The sequence below is a fragment of the Stomoxys calcitrans genome, chromosome 1 (genome assembly GCF_963082655.1).
Source record: "Stomoxys calcitrans chromosome 1, idStoCalc2.1, whole genome shotgun sequence".
Lineage (NCBI taxonomy): Eukaryota > Metazoa > Arthropoda > Insecta > Diptera > Muscidae > Stomoxys > Stomoxys calcitrans.
The window spans coordinates 156529188-156545659 of NC_081552.1; the positions used below are offsets into that span (position 1 = coordinate 156529188).

The following is a 16472-nucleotide window of genomic DNA, read 5'->3' on the forward strand; positions in this document are numbered from 1 at the left end:
TTGTTGTTGTTTTGAACGCTAACTCAAAAAACCCCACACAAGTGAATGTATTTTTCCTTAGCCTCCTGTAATGAAGAAAGGCGCGTAGCACAGAGGGAAAGCATGCGCCTAACAATCGTAAGGTTGGCTGTTCAAATCCCAGTCAGGGAAAATCTTTGCAAATAAAATCTTCGACTTTAATCTGGATTTGAAAAAGACATAAATTAGAAAGAGAAATACAAATAAGGCTCACTCTAAATGGTAAAAAAATATTTATTTGTATTAATGACGTTGATAATCGAATTTTAAACTTTTTTTAGTCCCTATTTAGTCACTCATGGGTATATATCGCCAAGCGGCACGTTTTTTCCCGTACTGAGACACTAATTAGTGTACAAAATGATATCGCCTGAGATTGTTTTCAACTTCCTTGAGTGCAGATTTAGTGACTCGCACGATAGAAAATGTTTGCAGGGTAGTTGTAAGTACGGAACTGCAGTACTGAAGACTAGTTTCCGTCAGCTGGATATCTGCCATTACCTTCTCTAAGTATACCCTCTCAAAACGTTTCAAATTAGGTTCGTATTGGAACGATTTTATTAGAGTTATACAGTCCATCACCGGCAATATTATTGATATTGGAAATATTATTTTACTAAAATAAAATTTTTCCTTTATATTTTCGTATATAACGGAATGCATTCATCGGCGAAAAAACTGCACAGAGTACTATCTTCTCGAGAAATACGAAAAACGTTCACGGACTTTTTCATTAACAATCATGAACACACATTCGTGCGTTCGAGTCCCGTGGTTCCGTGGTGTGATCCAACAGTGTCTTTTGTAAATGCTGGCATGAATCAGGTACCATCCGGCGACGTTTATTGCGTGTGTTTAAATAACTTCAATATTTTATAGTTCAAATCTGTTTTCCTTGGCAAAACCCAAGCAACCCACAAAAGAGTTACAAATTCGCAGAAATGCGTTCGGGTTGGTGGAAAGCATAATGACTTGTCAGTGGTTGGTGAGGATGGTTATCATCATACATTTTTCGAGATGCTGGGCAATTGGTCATTTGGTGACTACTTTAAGGTAAACTACAAAAATGGAAACACGAAGGATGCAAGAATATGTTTACTTACCATTCTCATACACACTTCCAGCGAGAAGCTTGTGCAATGGCCCTAGAGTTACTACGCGGTCCCTATAATATAGATCCATCACGTCTATATGTAACTTATTTTGCCGGTGATAAAATCTTAGGATTGCCAGCCGATTTAGAATCCGTTGATATTTGGCGTAGTTTAGGGTAAGTATAATCTGACTTTCCTTATTTTGTCAAACACTTTTATGACAGTTTTATGTGATTTGCACCATCTAATTATTAATAACCCACGTTTGCTTTTTGGAGTTACAAATTGCTTAACACATAAATTTATATCCATACTACCGATCGTCGCGGTAGCATGATGGCCATTGGTTATTTAAAGGCGCCAGTAACTCGCCTTGTCATATCAAGCATCATGGGCACTTACTATTTAAGCAAGAGCCGGTGCCATCCCGCCTCTCCACTCGATACCGCTGATTGTCAGCGACTGCAGTTGCAGCTACACCGCACAGATTGAAGCTCAAAGTTCCAACCTGTGTGTTGCTCAAAGTTATCCCGTGCCGGGTTAGTCAATAGTGTCCATTTTCACACCACAGTAGAGAAATGTATCCGGGTGTCAGTAGCTATCTGGTAACAGTATCAGATTATGAACCAATTCGAATTCATTTTAAAAAAAATAGCCTTTTTTTGATTTTATCAAACGATAAAATGTTCAATTCATTTGAAAATTGGTTCTTATAATTCGAAATTTTGTTCCTAAAGTCGGTCACATACTGAACACAAAAAAAAATCATAAACTCCCCCGGAGTGGATGCCCACAACCGTAGTTATATTTCTCATCTGGAGATCAGCATATATCTTGGTTGAATGTAGCTTCAACCAAGATTCGGTATGAACCGTATTAGGAAAGGATGTAGAAAGGTCAATACTACCCGATTATCCAAATTTCATGGAAATCGGTAAAAATATAAGCCATTTATGAGGTCAAGAAGTTAAATCGAGAAGTAGATCTATATAGAAGGGATATCTAAATCATATGTCCTTTATTTACAGTCGGAGTTTATTGAATATATTACAATCAAATATAGCTAATAGTAAACTGTTCAGTGTGAACATGGGCATTAACAAGCTCTCTCCATTGTTGGCCAATGCCTTGGCGTTATTCCAACTCTCCTTTCGTACAGCGGTTCCATTCGCTGTCCTTGCGGATTCCAGTCTAAGACATTTCTCGCTATATCATGGCGCGGTCGCCGTAGGATATGACCCAACCAAGTCCATTTCCTCTTACGGATTTCTACATCGACAGGGGAAGTGTTTGTTCTTATTTGCAATTCTTCATTTGAAATACGGTTTGGCTGGAAAATTCGAAGTATTTGTTGTAGGCAGCTATTTAGGAAAACTTGGACTTTGCGGGTAATCGCTTTTGTCAAGCTGCAAGTTGTACAACCATATAATAAAATAGATTTCACACTACTGTTGAAGATCCTGAATTTTGTTTTATGTGAGATGTCACTGCATCTCCAAACTTTGTTGGATTTAAGAAAGCCGCTTATAGCTTTGTTGATACCAACGAGTATGTCTGCTTCCTTCCTCCTCCGTCCTTTGTTATTTCGCAACCCAGACAGGAGAAGTTGTAAACGTATTCAATGACATGGTCGTTTTTAGTGAGAGGTGTCAGTTTTGATGTTCCTATCCTTATCAATTCGGCTTATCCTCAGGCCTACAGCATTTTCATTCAATCGTTCCAGTTTCGCCTTTATGTGCTCGAAGCGATGTGCAAAGAGGCATATATCATCCGCGTAGTCGATGTCACCAAGGAAATCGTTAATACCCCAGCGTATGACATAGGGTGCCTCAGCATTAGTTGCTTCTAATACGGAGTCTAATGAAATTAAAAATAGCATCGGCGATAGGATGCAACCCTGCTTCACTCCTTTATCGACCCCAAAAGGTCGGCTCTCATTTCCATTGGAGCGGACTGAAACTTCAGCATTCCATTAGTGTCACGATCTTTTCAGGGATGCCCTTATTCAACAGCGTGCTCCACATTGAAAGCGAAACTGTGTCAAAAGCACGCTCGAAGTCGATGAATAAAAGGTATAGGTGTGTATTATGGGAGTTAATGTGGTCGGCACAAGAATGTCCTGGCGGACAACCTGCCTGTTCCTTCCTCAAAATGCTGCCAAGTGCAGGCGAAATACGCTGCACAAGAAGACCTGCCATCACTTTATTGATTGCGTTTAGCAATGTAATCCCCTGCCAGGTTTTACACTGCATGAGGTCACCCTTCATCCGGATTGTGACCATGATCCCCTTCTTCCATTCCGTAGGGACAGCTTTTGTATCCCAGGACTCCCTGATTATTGGGGCGATCGCTTGAGCTATGGGATGTGCCCCATACCGCAACAGTTCAGCAGGTATATTTTCAGGGCCGGCTGATTTGCCGTTTTTGGGTGAGACCAGAAAGGCCTTAATTTCTTCGCAGGTGGGTGGGCCGTAGATATATCCCTTTCGAGGGTTTCGGCAGTTTGACATCTAGTTCTGGACTTGATTGTTGTTGTTGTTGTAGCGGTGTGCTTTATACTGAGGCGGCAGCCCTTGCCGATGAAGGAATCCATCGGGTCAATCCGGTACATACAACCAGCTGCCCCGGGATTGTTCTGGACTTGGTAAAGTCTCGATGCTCCTGAGAGAGTTCTGACGTTCCACGTACCAATCATAAACCGTGTTCTGAACCCATGGGTCATCGGGGTTGTCTGTTCCATTATTTCTTGTTGGTGTTTCCGTAAGCGTGATTTTATTAGATGAATGGCGGATTGGGCCTTCGACTAGGTACCGACCTAGTGCTAGGCCGAGCTGTTTTGATGATGAATCTACTGAAGATCTGTTGCCATTTCCTTTGGCGCATCCGCTGTCGACCCTATTGCGCGAATCCATCGTGATCGTATTCGTATCCGTGCAAGCGGGACACCTCCTGCTTGTGCTAACTTGTTGGCTCGCCCCGCATATTTATTTATGCGGTACCCGTCATATCTCGGTGGGGGGAGAAGTAGCATGGAACTCCGCAAATATGGTCCGATATAGATAATCACCCTTATTCCTGTTGTCGAAAGCGAAAATCGAGTAGTTTCCATACTCTTTCGGCAGACAGGCGCGATGTAGTTTAGAATGGAAATAACTTATATATCGATCGTTTTCGTCAAATTTGACAGTTAAATTCGACCTACGTGATACCAAAAATGTAAACGTCTTCGACAGCCATAATGTAAAAATTTCGACATTCGACTACGCCATCGCCAACTGGAATAGGGGGGAATATTCAACTCATATATAGAGGTTATCATACCTCTCCCTCTCTCTCTCTCTACATCACATTTATTCAAAGCGAAATAAGCCTCAAAATTAACCTTTTATATACTCAAACCCTTAAACTGCAATATCGATCTATTTGGCAGCTTTATCAAAATCTGATACGGTGTAGACCATTTTTGAATAAAAGGAGATCTAATTTACCACATTTTTGGAAATTTCGAACAAATTGTGTAAAAAATATTCCTTTTCTGAGCTGAAGACGGTAAGCAGGGTGATCGACTATAAAGGGGGAACATTGAGGGAACAGGCTGGAACATTGAGGTCCGATCTTTGGTGTTCATGGCCGTCACGATAAGTTTAGCTTGGAGCTACCGGTCGCTACTATAGGTTACGGATAGTGGAATGCTCCATACGGAGTAGCTGTAACGGCAGTCGCGTACATTCAGCGGTATCGAGCGGAAAGTCTCACTGAGTGGCCGGGCGTCAACGGCCCTTGCACAAATACTGAGTGCATATGATACTCGATATGACAAAGCGAGTTATTGGCGCCAAATATTTCAAAGGCCACCCTGTTGCCATGGGGATTGGTCCTTTGGACCGGAACGAGCTTGACGAGGATCGCTACCTCCACATGCAATATGGCTACAATAACAACAACATAAAGATGTAGTTCGAAAATGGATCTCTATAATCGAACTGAAACCCACACTGAGTAAAAAAATAATCCGTGCCAAGTTTCAGTTCTTACTATTAAGAGGCTGCAGCGCGATCATATCAGTTAAGGGACAGCAAATTCATCGATAATCATGAGAAGCTAAGTGTTTTTATTGAGCTCCGTGAAAAATTAATTAAATATTAAAATAAATTAGTGTATCGTAGTCCGATCTACGAAATTTTTGCGCTGCTATCATCTGCCTAATAAGCTAATTGCATCTCGTACTTGGATACCACATTTATTTCGTGGTTTTTTGTTCCCGTTGTTGTTGTTGTTGTAGCAGTCTATTGTGTACTATTTTTCGTCTGCTTGATTCTGTTGAGTGTCAAGACCCAGGAACTCCGCGACTAAGATGGGGTGCGTCCACAGGGATCTGGGTCTGAGTCGAGTGGGTCTGGCCGGGCAGTTAAACAGGTGACGTGTATCGTGCGGTCCCTGGTTACAATCGGGACATACATCTTGCACGTCGGCATCAATCCTAGCTCTGTGGGAATTGAGGCGGCTGCATCTGCCGGAACGTAATTGAGCCAGAACCACTCTGGTTTGCCGGGGGAGGTCGATTTCTTCGGATGCAATGGGTGGCGGTCGTTCTCCAAGGACTACATTCACCCGGTAGCCAATTAACGCGTCTGCTACCGTGTCTGCATGAATGTTGTTCAGACCTGCTTGATATGCCGCTTGATCTAGAGGTTCTCTCTTGTAGCGCTGGACCTCACGCTCTAGATCGTGTAGATCAACCTTAAGGCTTCTGGGCGGTGGGTATCTATCCACAAGATGATGATTTGGATGATTTCTGCGATAACAGCCCAAAAGGTATTGCTTAGACAGCATGTAGTTATGTCTTCGCACTGGTAGGATCTTTGTCTCCTGATGGAGGTGGTCCACATGAGAACTAAGGAGACAGCCCGTCGCAGTTCGGAGGGCGGCATTCTGACAGATCTGAATATTATTCCACTGCGTGTCACAAAGTTGACGTGACCACACTGGCGCTGCATAACTTACCACAGACCGGCCAATTGCTTTGTACGTGGTCAACAAGGTTTCTTTGTCTGCACCCCAAGTGCTGCCAGCGAGTGACTTGAGGACCTTGTTTCTACTTTTGACTATTGCAGATTGCTGTGGCATGTGGGGAGAAAGTGTAGGAGCTGTCAAATGTGACGCCAAGTATTTTGGGACACTTGATGGTCGGAATCATTTCTCCATCGACCATCACAGTCAGCTCAGAATTCACCTCACGCGTATTTGTAGTGAACAGTGTGGCTGAAGATTTGGTGGCGGATATCTTCAGATTTCTTGCAGGGAAATATGAGGCAAGCTCGTTGAGGTAGACGTTCAACCTATCGCAGATGTCATCAATGGGTGGGGGGCCTGATGCTATGATTGTACAGTCGTCCGCATATGATACGATCTCTATGCCGTCTGGAGGAGGTGGGATGGAGGATAGGTAGAGGTTAAACAGAGCCGGAGATATCATCCCACCTTGGGGAACTCCCTGTTTCACTCTGCGGTGTTTTGACATCTTATCCCTAAATTCCACAAATGACTGGCGGCCACACAGATAATTCGCGACCCAACGTTTCAGGCCTGGCTGGAGGGACGTGTTGGCGATGTCCTCAAATAATTTGGCATGGCTGACCGTGTCGAATGCCTTCGATAGGTCCAGTGCCACGAGGACCGTCCTATCACATGGCCTGGGTTGATTGAAGCCACGACAAATGTGTGTGGTGATGGCATGCAAAGCTGTTGTTGTGCTGTGCAGTCTCCGAAATCCGTGTTGATGCTCGGCGAATGGAAATTCTCCTACGAGGCTCGGGAGGAGTAATGCCTCAAGCGTCTTAGCCACTGGTGAGAGAAGGGAGATCGGTCTGTACGACTCCCCCAAACTCGGGTCTTTACCAGGCTTCAGTAGCGGGATCACTCTGCCCATTTTCCAGACATCGGGAACTATAAGAGTGTTCAATGACAGGTTAAGGACAGTGTTAAGGTACTCAACTCCAGGTAAATCCAGATTCTTCAGCATCAATGTAGAGATTCCGTCGGGGCCCAACGCCTTGGAAGGTTTGGCGCCACGGACGACATTCGTAACTTCGCCCACGGTAAATTGTGATGGCTGTTCATCGGCTCGGAGACCACGAATACGGCGAATGGCTCTCCTCCTTGCCCTGTCTCTCTCGGGATGCACAATAAATTGACGGTTGAACAACCTGGCGCATCTCTTCGGATCAGTCACGGTTAACTCGCCAAAAGTGACTGAGGTCCTGTCGTCCCGTCTACCGGGGTTCGAGAGAGACTTAACAGTGGCCCACAATTTGCCTGCACCGGTGCCTAAGTTACATTGCTCCAAGTGTTCCAGCCACAAATTCCGCTTATGTTCGTTGACTACCCTGTTTATTTCCAGATTCAGCTCGCTGATTCTGGGGTTAGCGGGGTCCATAGCACGAATCCCATCACGCTCGTCTGCGAGTACCACTGCTTGCGCCGGGAAATTGGGTCGCACTTGCGGTATTCGACCGGCTGGTATAAAGCGAGCGGCTGCTGCGTTGATGATGTCTCGGAATTTCCTCTCGGCCACAAACACATCAGAGGGGGGTGGCAGTTCATTGAAGCGGCGATTGGTATACTCTCTGAAGCCAGTCCAATTGGCCTTCTTGTAATTGATGAACGTCCGGCGCTCAGAGGTTATGAAGTCGGGTGGTCGGTCGATGGTGAGGATTATGGGGAGGTGGTCTGACCCCAAAGAGATGACGGCTTGCCAGGATACGTCACTCAGGAGATCAGGGGATGCGATTGAGATGTCTGGCGAGCTGCTGCACCTCCTCGTAATCCTAGTGGGGGCATCCTCATTCACCGTGCAAAACGTGGAGCTATCTATCTGCTCTGTCAAAGCTATGCCACGCTGGTCGTTACCTAGGGGAGAATGCCATGACGAGTGATGTGCATTAAAATCCCCCAGAACCAGACGACTATGGCCAGATAGCAACCCACTTATGTCGGGGCTGTAGGCCTGGCCATTAATCGGGACACAGCTACCAACCGGCGGTATATACACGTTGTATATCTCTATCTCGGCAGTACCAGACCTGACTGCTACCCCCATACATTCCATGTATGGGTCACTAGCGTCAAGCGCAGGCGAGATAGGTCTATACTGCACGGAATGGTGTATAACGAAGGCCAATCCCCCACCTCCATTCCTTGAGCGATCCTTACGTAGCACATTGTAGCCGTGACAACTGTGCAAGCTGCAGGTGTTAGTCAGCTTTGTCTCCTGGATCGCTGCGACCGATATGCTCTTCCGACTCATAAAATCTACAATCTCATCAATCTTGCCTCGCAGTCCATTGCAGTTTAACTGCAAGAACGATACATTTCCCGACACTGGCCTGGCAATAGTAGGGCTAGGGTGCTGTCGTTGCATAAATTGCCGTACGGGAGAGGTCGGGGGGGTCACATAGTCCGACGACGAGGACGCCGAAGGCGACGACGGCGACGCTTGTGACCCACTGCTGGCTATGTTCGCACAGCACCTAGCGACATAGCCAGTATGACTATACTCCCGCAGCGAAGTTAGGCCAGAGCAAGAACGGAAATGTACCCACTCCAAGCACCGGTTACACCTCACCGACACTGACCGATGATGAAGGCGGTTCTGGCAAACGGAACAGAACCAGGGTCCGGGGTTCTTTTCAATCCCGGCACGGACCAGAAGCATACGGAGAAGGCACTCCGGGATGTGCCTCTCCCATGACGAAAAAAGACGAACACGTACACTGAGGCGGCAGCCCTTGCCGATGAAGAATCCATCGGGTCAATCCGGTACGTACAACCGGCTGCCATGGGATTGTTTTGTTCCCGTTTCTCTGCGCTGTTGTTGTTGTTGCTGTGTGTTGCCTCGTTTTCCCGGCATTTCATTTGATTTGTTTTGCCATTGTTCGCCTTTGAATCATGGTTCCTGCACCTGTTAAACATGCTATTCCTAAAAGCTGGAATCATCACTCGTGGTGTTTACAGTATTGGGTGTTCTGGCTGCCCCAATTATTTCCACACTAAGTGCGTCAATATTTCTAGTAATGAAATAAAAACAAACAAGTCGTTGCAGTTCACCTGTAAGAAGTGCAGTGGCGATAAAGTCAGTTCTGCGCGTTCCAGTTGTGTTGCTAATTCAACCGTTTTGAGGGGTGGATTACCCAATAGCAGTCAATTTGCCAATGATAGTGCCGGTCGCGCATCACCATTCCAATGGCGTTATTCAATAGCAATCAATCTAATTCTGTTGACGCCGTGCATTCTCAGAGTGGTGCGCTTGGTCTCCTTACTGGGTTGCAGAGTATACGTGTTGGCCCGTCTGAGCAAGCAGCAGATGATCGTCCTGTATTCGTGGGCTTTTTGATGACTTTGTTGAGCCATGAAAAAAAAATTTGATGAACAGATGCAGAAATGTTTGCAGGATTTTCAAACAATGGTGGATGGTGTTGTTGCCTCCTTTCGAAGTGAGTTTACTGGTTCAATTCAGAAAGTCAAATCGGATGTTATTGTTTGTCAGCAAAATATTGCCAATGTTGATGCTAGGATGTGTGAGAGGATACGGCAGTTGGAGCAGTTTAATTTGGTTCAGCAAAGACGTCCCAATCGCGCGGATATTCTTATTAGTGGCATGCCGAGATCAATTACCAATCTGCGTGAGCCAGTGATACAAATTGCCCGCTTGTGCGGAGTGCAGGTTGCCCCCAGTGATATTAATCATTGCTGTTATATTTCCGGTGGTAGGATGGTGCTGGTCAATTTCAATTCCGTTCATACCAGGGATTTGATTATGGCGAACTATTCTAGGCTAAACTCGGTCAGGCTAAACGATGTAATTGGTGGCGAGGTTGATTCCCGTGTGTATTTAAATGATCCTCTTACCGCACCTGCCTCTAACCTTGTTTTTAAACGTCGTAAGCTGCGGTCACAAAAGCGAATATTGAGATACATCTTTATAAATGGAGATATTCCCAAGGTGTGCCTTACGTTTCTGAATGGTGACGTTAAAACAGTGAGTGCGACTGAATGTGATCAATTATTTGGAAGTGCTGAGTCAAGCAATGCTAATGGAAATGTGGCTAGCACCGTTACCAATGGATACCTCTCTGAGAGGTCATCTAAAATTAACGAAATTAGAAATGTTGTTGTTGACAGTTTGTTAAGTGTAGTAGGTGTTTCTGAAACTTGGCTAAAACCAAGTATACCGTCGAGTCGATTTGAAATTTCGGGATATTCTTGTTGCAGAAATGATCGTCCGTGTGTGAGAGGTGGGGGTGTTGCTTTGTTTGTCTCTAAGCCTATTAAGTACAAAGTTGTTTATAGTGGTAGTCAATATGGGATTATTGAATGTTTGTTTGTAGAACTTTTACTTGGTTCTAGAAATGTTCTTGTTGGTGTTGTATATCTTCCGCGGGGATATTTCCGGGCATTTGAAAGTGAAGTTGCTGATGTTTTGGTGAGTTACTCTGACGTCATAATTTTGGGAGATTTCAATAATAATCTTTTTGATCTGTCGTCTTCTTATAGTGTGCGCGAAAGTTGTAGGCGGCCTAATGTTTCAATTGTCCACAACTCTATACCTACTCATTTTAGTGCTGTACATAATTCTACTTCTTTACTCGACTTTGTTCTTGTAAGTGATCGTAGTTGTGTCTGTGTTTCTAACCAGGTTGTTTGTCCCAGTATATCGGATCATGCGTTGATTTTCGTGTCCCTTAACGTTTCAGTCCTTAATGTTTTGCAGTTCTTGAATATGTTGATTATAATGCTTTGAGTTGTGATGATTTGCAGGAAATTGTTTTGTCTACTGATTTTTCCGCTTTGTATTCCACTAGTGACGTTGATTTTCAATGTAGTAGTTTTAGTAGCCGTCTTGGGTCTACCCACAATGCGTTTCCTATAAAAAAAGGGTGATAAGGACTAGGATTGGTTTAGCAATCCCCTCATTTCATATCATCTATCGCTTCGAGATTTGGCTTTTAAATTTTTCTTGTTGAATAAATCCAATGTTAAGTGGCGAATTTTTTGTAGAGCCAGGAATATAGCCAAATCTGTTATAAGAAAAGTTAGAAGGGAAGCGAATGTACTGCAGTTTGAGGGCAATAAAAGCACAAAGCAGTTATGGGCGTTGTTAAAATCCAATGGACTTTGCAGTTGCAAGTCGTATGATTGTGATTTGAATGTGGAGGATTTGAATACGACCTTTAATAAAAACCAATTGGACTCCCAAAGTAGTTCTCTCGGGGAGTATGACTATAGTGGTTTTGCTTTTCAACGTGTGGAGTTGTGGGAGTTGGATAAGGCGTTTTCCGCCATTAAGTCCAATGCAGCAGGTGTAGATGGTTTCTCATTAAAATTTCTTAAGAAAGTCTGTCCTCTTGTGTCTTGTCATCTGTTACATCTTGTAAATTCTATTTTGTTAACTTCTTCTTTTCCGTCCGATTGGAAATTAGCCAAAATAGTGCCCGTTGGGAAAAAACAGTCTTGTCACGCTCTGAAGGAGTTCCGTCCGATTTCTATTTTACCTATTTGTTCTAAGATTGTCGAACATGTTATTAAATGTCAAATGTCTGGTTATTTGGAAAGTAATCGTTTTATTTGTGATGCCCAGTGTGGATTTAGGCGAGGTAGAAGTACAGTCTCATTGTTATTGGGTTTGACAGATTCTATCCGGTCAAACATGGGTGGATCACGATTTTGCGTGCTATTGTCTTTAGATTTGGAAAAGGCATTTGACAGAGTGGATTATGGCCTTCTTCTTAGTAAATTAAAGTCCGTTTATAAGTTTTCGACCAGTGCATGTACATTGTTATGCTCGTATCTTACAGGTAGGAGCCAGTTTGTTTGTGTTGATGGTAAATGTAGTAGTGTTCTTTCTGTAAGAAGCGTGGTTCCTCAGGGTTCAGTATTAGGTCCACTTCTTTTTGTGTTATTTGTCAATGATGTTTTTCTCGTCTGGATTGTTGGTGTACTCCATTTGCATATGCAGATGACATCCAATTGCTTTTTAAGGGCGATAACCGATTTTTGAATGTTTTTCAGGCAAAGATAAATTTTGCGATGAAGTCGTTACGCGAGCGGATGGCGGGGAATAGGTTCAGTGTTAACGCTTCTAAAACTAAAGCCCTTTTTTATCTTCGGGCTGTCACAATCATGTTAATGTTTAATATAATAATGTAGATATAGAATTTGTGCAAAACATTGATTGTCTTGGTGTTCAACTGGATGACAGGCTTCGGTTTGATCGGCACGTTAGTTCCGTGGTGTCTAAGATTAACTTTTCTTTAAGAAGCCTGTATGCCACGAGTTTATATTTACCGCTCTTTGTGAGGGAGCGTTTGGCGCATGCATTAGTTTTGCCGGAGGTGCACTCCAGTGCGTCGCAAGGGAGCGTGCATCGTATTCAGGTCGCTTTTAACAATATGATTCGTTTTGTTTACGGTATAGGTCGTCGTGTTCATATAACGCCCTATGTGTGTCGTTTTCTCGGTTGTGATTTCCCGTCGTATGTTAATTATCGTTTGCTTTTGTTTCTTTTTAAGTTATTGAAATGTCGGTCTCCCATTTTTCTTGAAAATGAATTTAATTTTTGTCATTCTACCAGAACTAATCAGTTGGTTCTTCCGAGGGTGGATAATTTTTTGAGTAGTACTTTTTTTGTAAGTTGCTTGTTTGTACAACTCGTTGCCTACGGATTTAAAAAAAATCAGTTTTTCAACAAGATCTTTATCAAATCGTCTTCGTCTACACTTTCAGCGCTTTTAATTTTTGTGTCAAATTGTCAACAACTTTAACGGATTGTTTTTATCGTGCGTATTTTATTTTTTGATTTTAGTATTACTTATTTTTTTCCATTTTGTTTAATTTTTTTTTTTATTGTTAAGTGATCTTTTTTAATTATTTTTTTTTCAAGCTGTTTTGTTTATAATTCTTGATAATTTGTTTTTAAGTATTATTGTGATTTCTTTTGGTTAAGTATTGGGTTGCCCAAAAAGTAATTGCGGATTTTTCATATAGTCTGCGTTGACAAATTTTTTCACAGCTTGTGACTCTGTAATTGCATTCTTTCTTCTGTCAGTTATCAGCTGTTACTTTTAGCTTGCTTTAGAAAAAAGTGTAACAAAAGTATATTTGATTAAAGTTCATTCTAAGTTTTATTAAAAATGCATTTACTTTCTTTTAAAAAATCCGCAATTACTTTTTGGGCAACCCAATACTTAAACAAAAGAAATCACAATAATACTTGAAAACAAATTATCAAGAATTATAAACAAAACAGCTTGAAAACCAACCCAAAATTTTACTTTTTTTTATTATGCTTTAATAATTTTTTTAATTTATTACGTTTGTTTTTTTTTGAGTCGGATTTGTTTTAATCAGTTACTGCTTATAATTTTTAGTAATTTGTTTTTTATTTGTTATTTAGTTTTATCTAGATTCAGTAAGCGTTGAATAGATTAAAAATTTTTTCCATTTTCAAAGTTTTTAAGTTTTTTTATTTTTAATTGAGTAGTTTTTTAACTTATGTTAGAAAAAGTACGTCTTATGCATAGTGTGATTATTTATAGGCCTGATGGCTTCGCATTGCATGAAATGAAATAAAAAATAAATATATTTTCTGCCTTTTTTTGTCAGGATTCGAGCCCGGAAATTCATAGGCGAACAAGTAACTTCTGTGGGCGATTTTTGCAGGGCGTATACTAATTTAGTCATTCCGCTTGTAACTCCTCGAAATATGCGTCTAAGACCCCATAAAGTATATATTGGGTTGCCCAAAGAGTAATTGGATAAATAATTGGATTTTTCATATAGTCGGCGTTGACAAATTTTTTCACACCTTGTGACTCTGTAATTGCATTCTTTCTTCTGTCAGTTATCAGCTGTTAGTTTTAGCTTGCTTTTGAAAAAAACGTGTAAAAAAAGTATATTTGATTAAATTCATTCTAAGTTTTATTAAAAATGCATTTACTTTCTTCCGCAATTACTTTTTGGGCAACCAAATATATCGTCATGCCATTTCAAGTCGATCTAGCCACGTCCATCCGTCCGTCCGTCTGTCGAAAGCACGCTAACTTTGGATGGAGTAAAACTAGATCTTGAAATTTGCACAAATATGTCTTATTAATGTAGGTCGGTTGGGATTGTAAATATAGGGATATTGGGATGTTTTGATATAGCTGCCAGATAAACCAATCTTGTATCTTGACTCCTTGAGCCACTAGAGGGCACAATTCTCATCCGATTTGGCTGAAATTTTGCATGAAGTTTTTTGTTATGACTTCCAACAACTGTGCCAAATATGGTTTAAATCGGTACATAACCTGATATAGCTGCCATATCAACCGATCTTGGATCTTGACTTCCTGACGCAGTAGAGGGCGCAATTCTCATCGGAATTGGCTGCAACTGTGCATGAAGTGATTTGTTTTGACTTCCAACAAATGTGCCAAGAATGATACAAATCGGTGCATAACCTGATATAGCTGCCATATAAACTATCTTGTGACTTGACTTCTAGAGCCCGCAATTCATACTCGATATTGCTGAAATTTTGTACAACGGTTTGATATATATAACTTGATATATCTCCAATAACAATTCTTATCCATTATTCTTTGTTTGCCTAAAAAGAGAAACCGCGCAAAGAACTCGACAAATGCGTTCCATGATGGAGCGTATATAAGATTTGGCCCGACCGAACTTAGCACGCTCTTACTTGTTATGACTAAAATATTCTTTTGATTGTCCTCTACCACTCAAAATTATTTGTAATTAAAAATAATAAACTTGTCTTCGCTTTCTTAACTTATAAAGTCTATATTTCCACTAATTTTTTCTTAACAACAGGCACTTGTTGATGGACACCCTCTCTCTAAAAACGAATTTTTGCCGTAATCTGTAATCTCAGCTCAAATATTTTTGTTCACAAGGAGAGCCGAGGATATTATTGATGTTTATTGATAATTGTTTAAATACAATAAAGAGTTTTACATATTCTTAGTTATTTGAGTTTAAAAAACAAAAGTGCCGACTACTGGTACATGCCGAACTCAGGAGCACTTACCCTATGGACATACGAACATGTTCGATTGAAAATGCAGAAAGTGTAACACTATGTGGTTGGGGCGACATTTGCAAAATGTTCTCATCATTGATCATTGTCATTGTAGCAGTGTTATGTACACTGAGGCGGCAGCCGTTGCCGATGAAGGATTTCAATATAAAGTTTAGGTCTTGTTTTATGACCAATGTCACCGCTGATGAATCTCTGCCTGGACCCATTGGGGATCCATAACAAAATTTGCAATAATTGTATCAATTTCACTGTTACTGAAGGATTTTGACAATTTTTCTATTTCGAACCACAGTGAGGTGGGCCCGTTGGGAGTTAGGGTGGTATCCAAATTTGGGGGCACCCACCCCAACAAATCCTAACAGAATTATGGGTCGATTGGGCAATATGACATTTCAATTAAACGCCTTTGGGGGATGAGTACGAATTTGATACCATTATTTGAAAAAAAGGGCTTTCGGGGGGAGGGAGAAAATATATTTGAAAGAAGAAAACATTTACACTGAATAAATTAAGTAATGTGGATACGAGACAACCTGAAAATCGATACAGATTTCAAATAAAGAACAAAAAAAAAAACGTATTGGGGTGTTGCGAAGCATACTGGCTGGCCAGCTCGTAATTGATATTTATGTATCACAGAAGTCTTCGCTCAAAATTGTAAACAAATTGCATCAGAATGCGCCCTCTAATGGATTAAGAAATCATTAGCATATAATTAAATATGGACTCATTTGTAAATAATAACTTTTGTATTAACTTGGATCTTTTTTGCAGTTTTCCTTCGTCGCGTATTCTACCTTTCGGCACCAAGGACAACTTTTGGGAAATGGGCTCATCAGGCCCTTGTGGTCCATGTACCGAAATTCATATCGATCATCGTCCGGATTTGGGAAACACAGATCAACGGTCCAAATTGGTCAATGCTGGAAGGTCGGATTTGACAGAGCTGTGGAATCTTGTATTTATACAGTATAATAGGTATGTTTTGGTCGCTTTATACAATTATGAGACATTTTTTTAAATTATCTAATTGTGTTTTAACTTGGGTTTTCCCTAAAGCTTGAAAGGTATTAGTAGACAACAGATATTATTTGGTGTTTAAGTCAAAATTTGCGTATTATTCCACGCACTTCGTTTTTGTTTGGATAATGCCGGTATGCACCTCAAACGAAATGTTCGTTGTCATAAGAAATGTATTGACATATCCTAAGCAAAACTTTAGTTTTGCCATGTGTTACAGGGTGACATTGAAAGCATTG

The 16472-nt window shown here is 41.6% G+C and overlaps 1 protein-coding gene across 1 annotated transcript in view; it reads left to right on the forward strand.

Annotated features, from left to right (window-relative positions):
* The first annotated feature begins 578 nt into the window (after positions 1–578).
* LOC106082375 (alanine--tRNA ligase, mitochondrial) overlaps positions 579–16472 on the forward strand; it is a 40345-nt gene continuing 24451 nt past the window's right edge. Inside the window, exons 1-4 of the mRNA XM_013244836.2 lie at positions 579–843; positions 898–1071; positions 1143–1288; positions 15988–16191. Of these exons, the coding sequence (XP_013100290.1) occupies positions 676–843; positions 898–1071; positions 1143–1288; positions 15988–16191 (692 nt within the window). The 5' untranslated portion in view covers positions 579–675. The remainder of the gene's footprint in view (positions 844–897; positions 1072–1142; positions 1289–15987; positions 16192–16472) is intronic.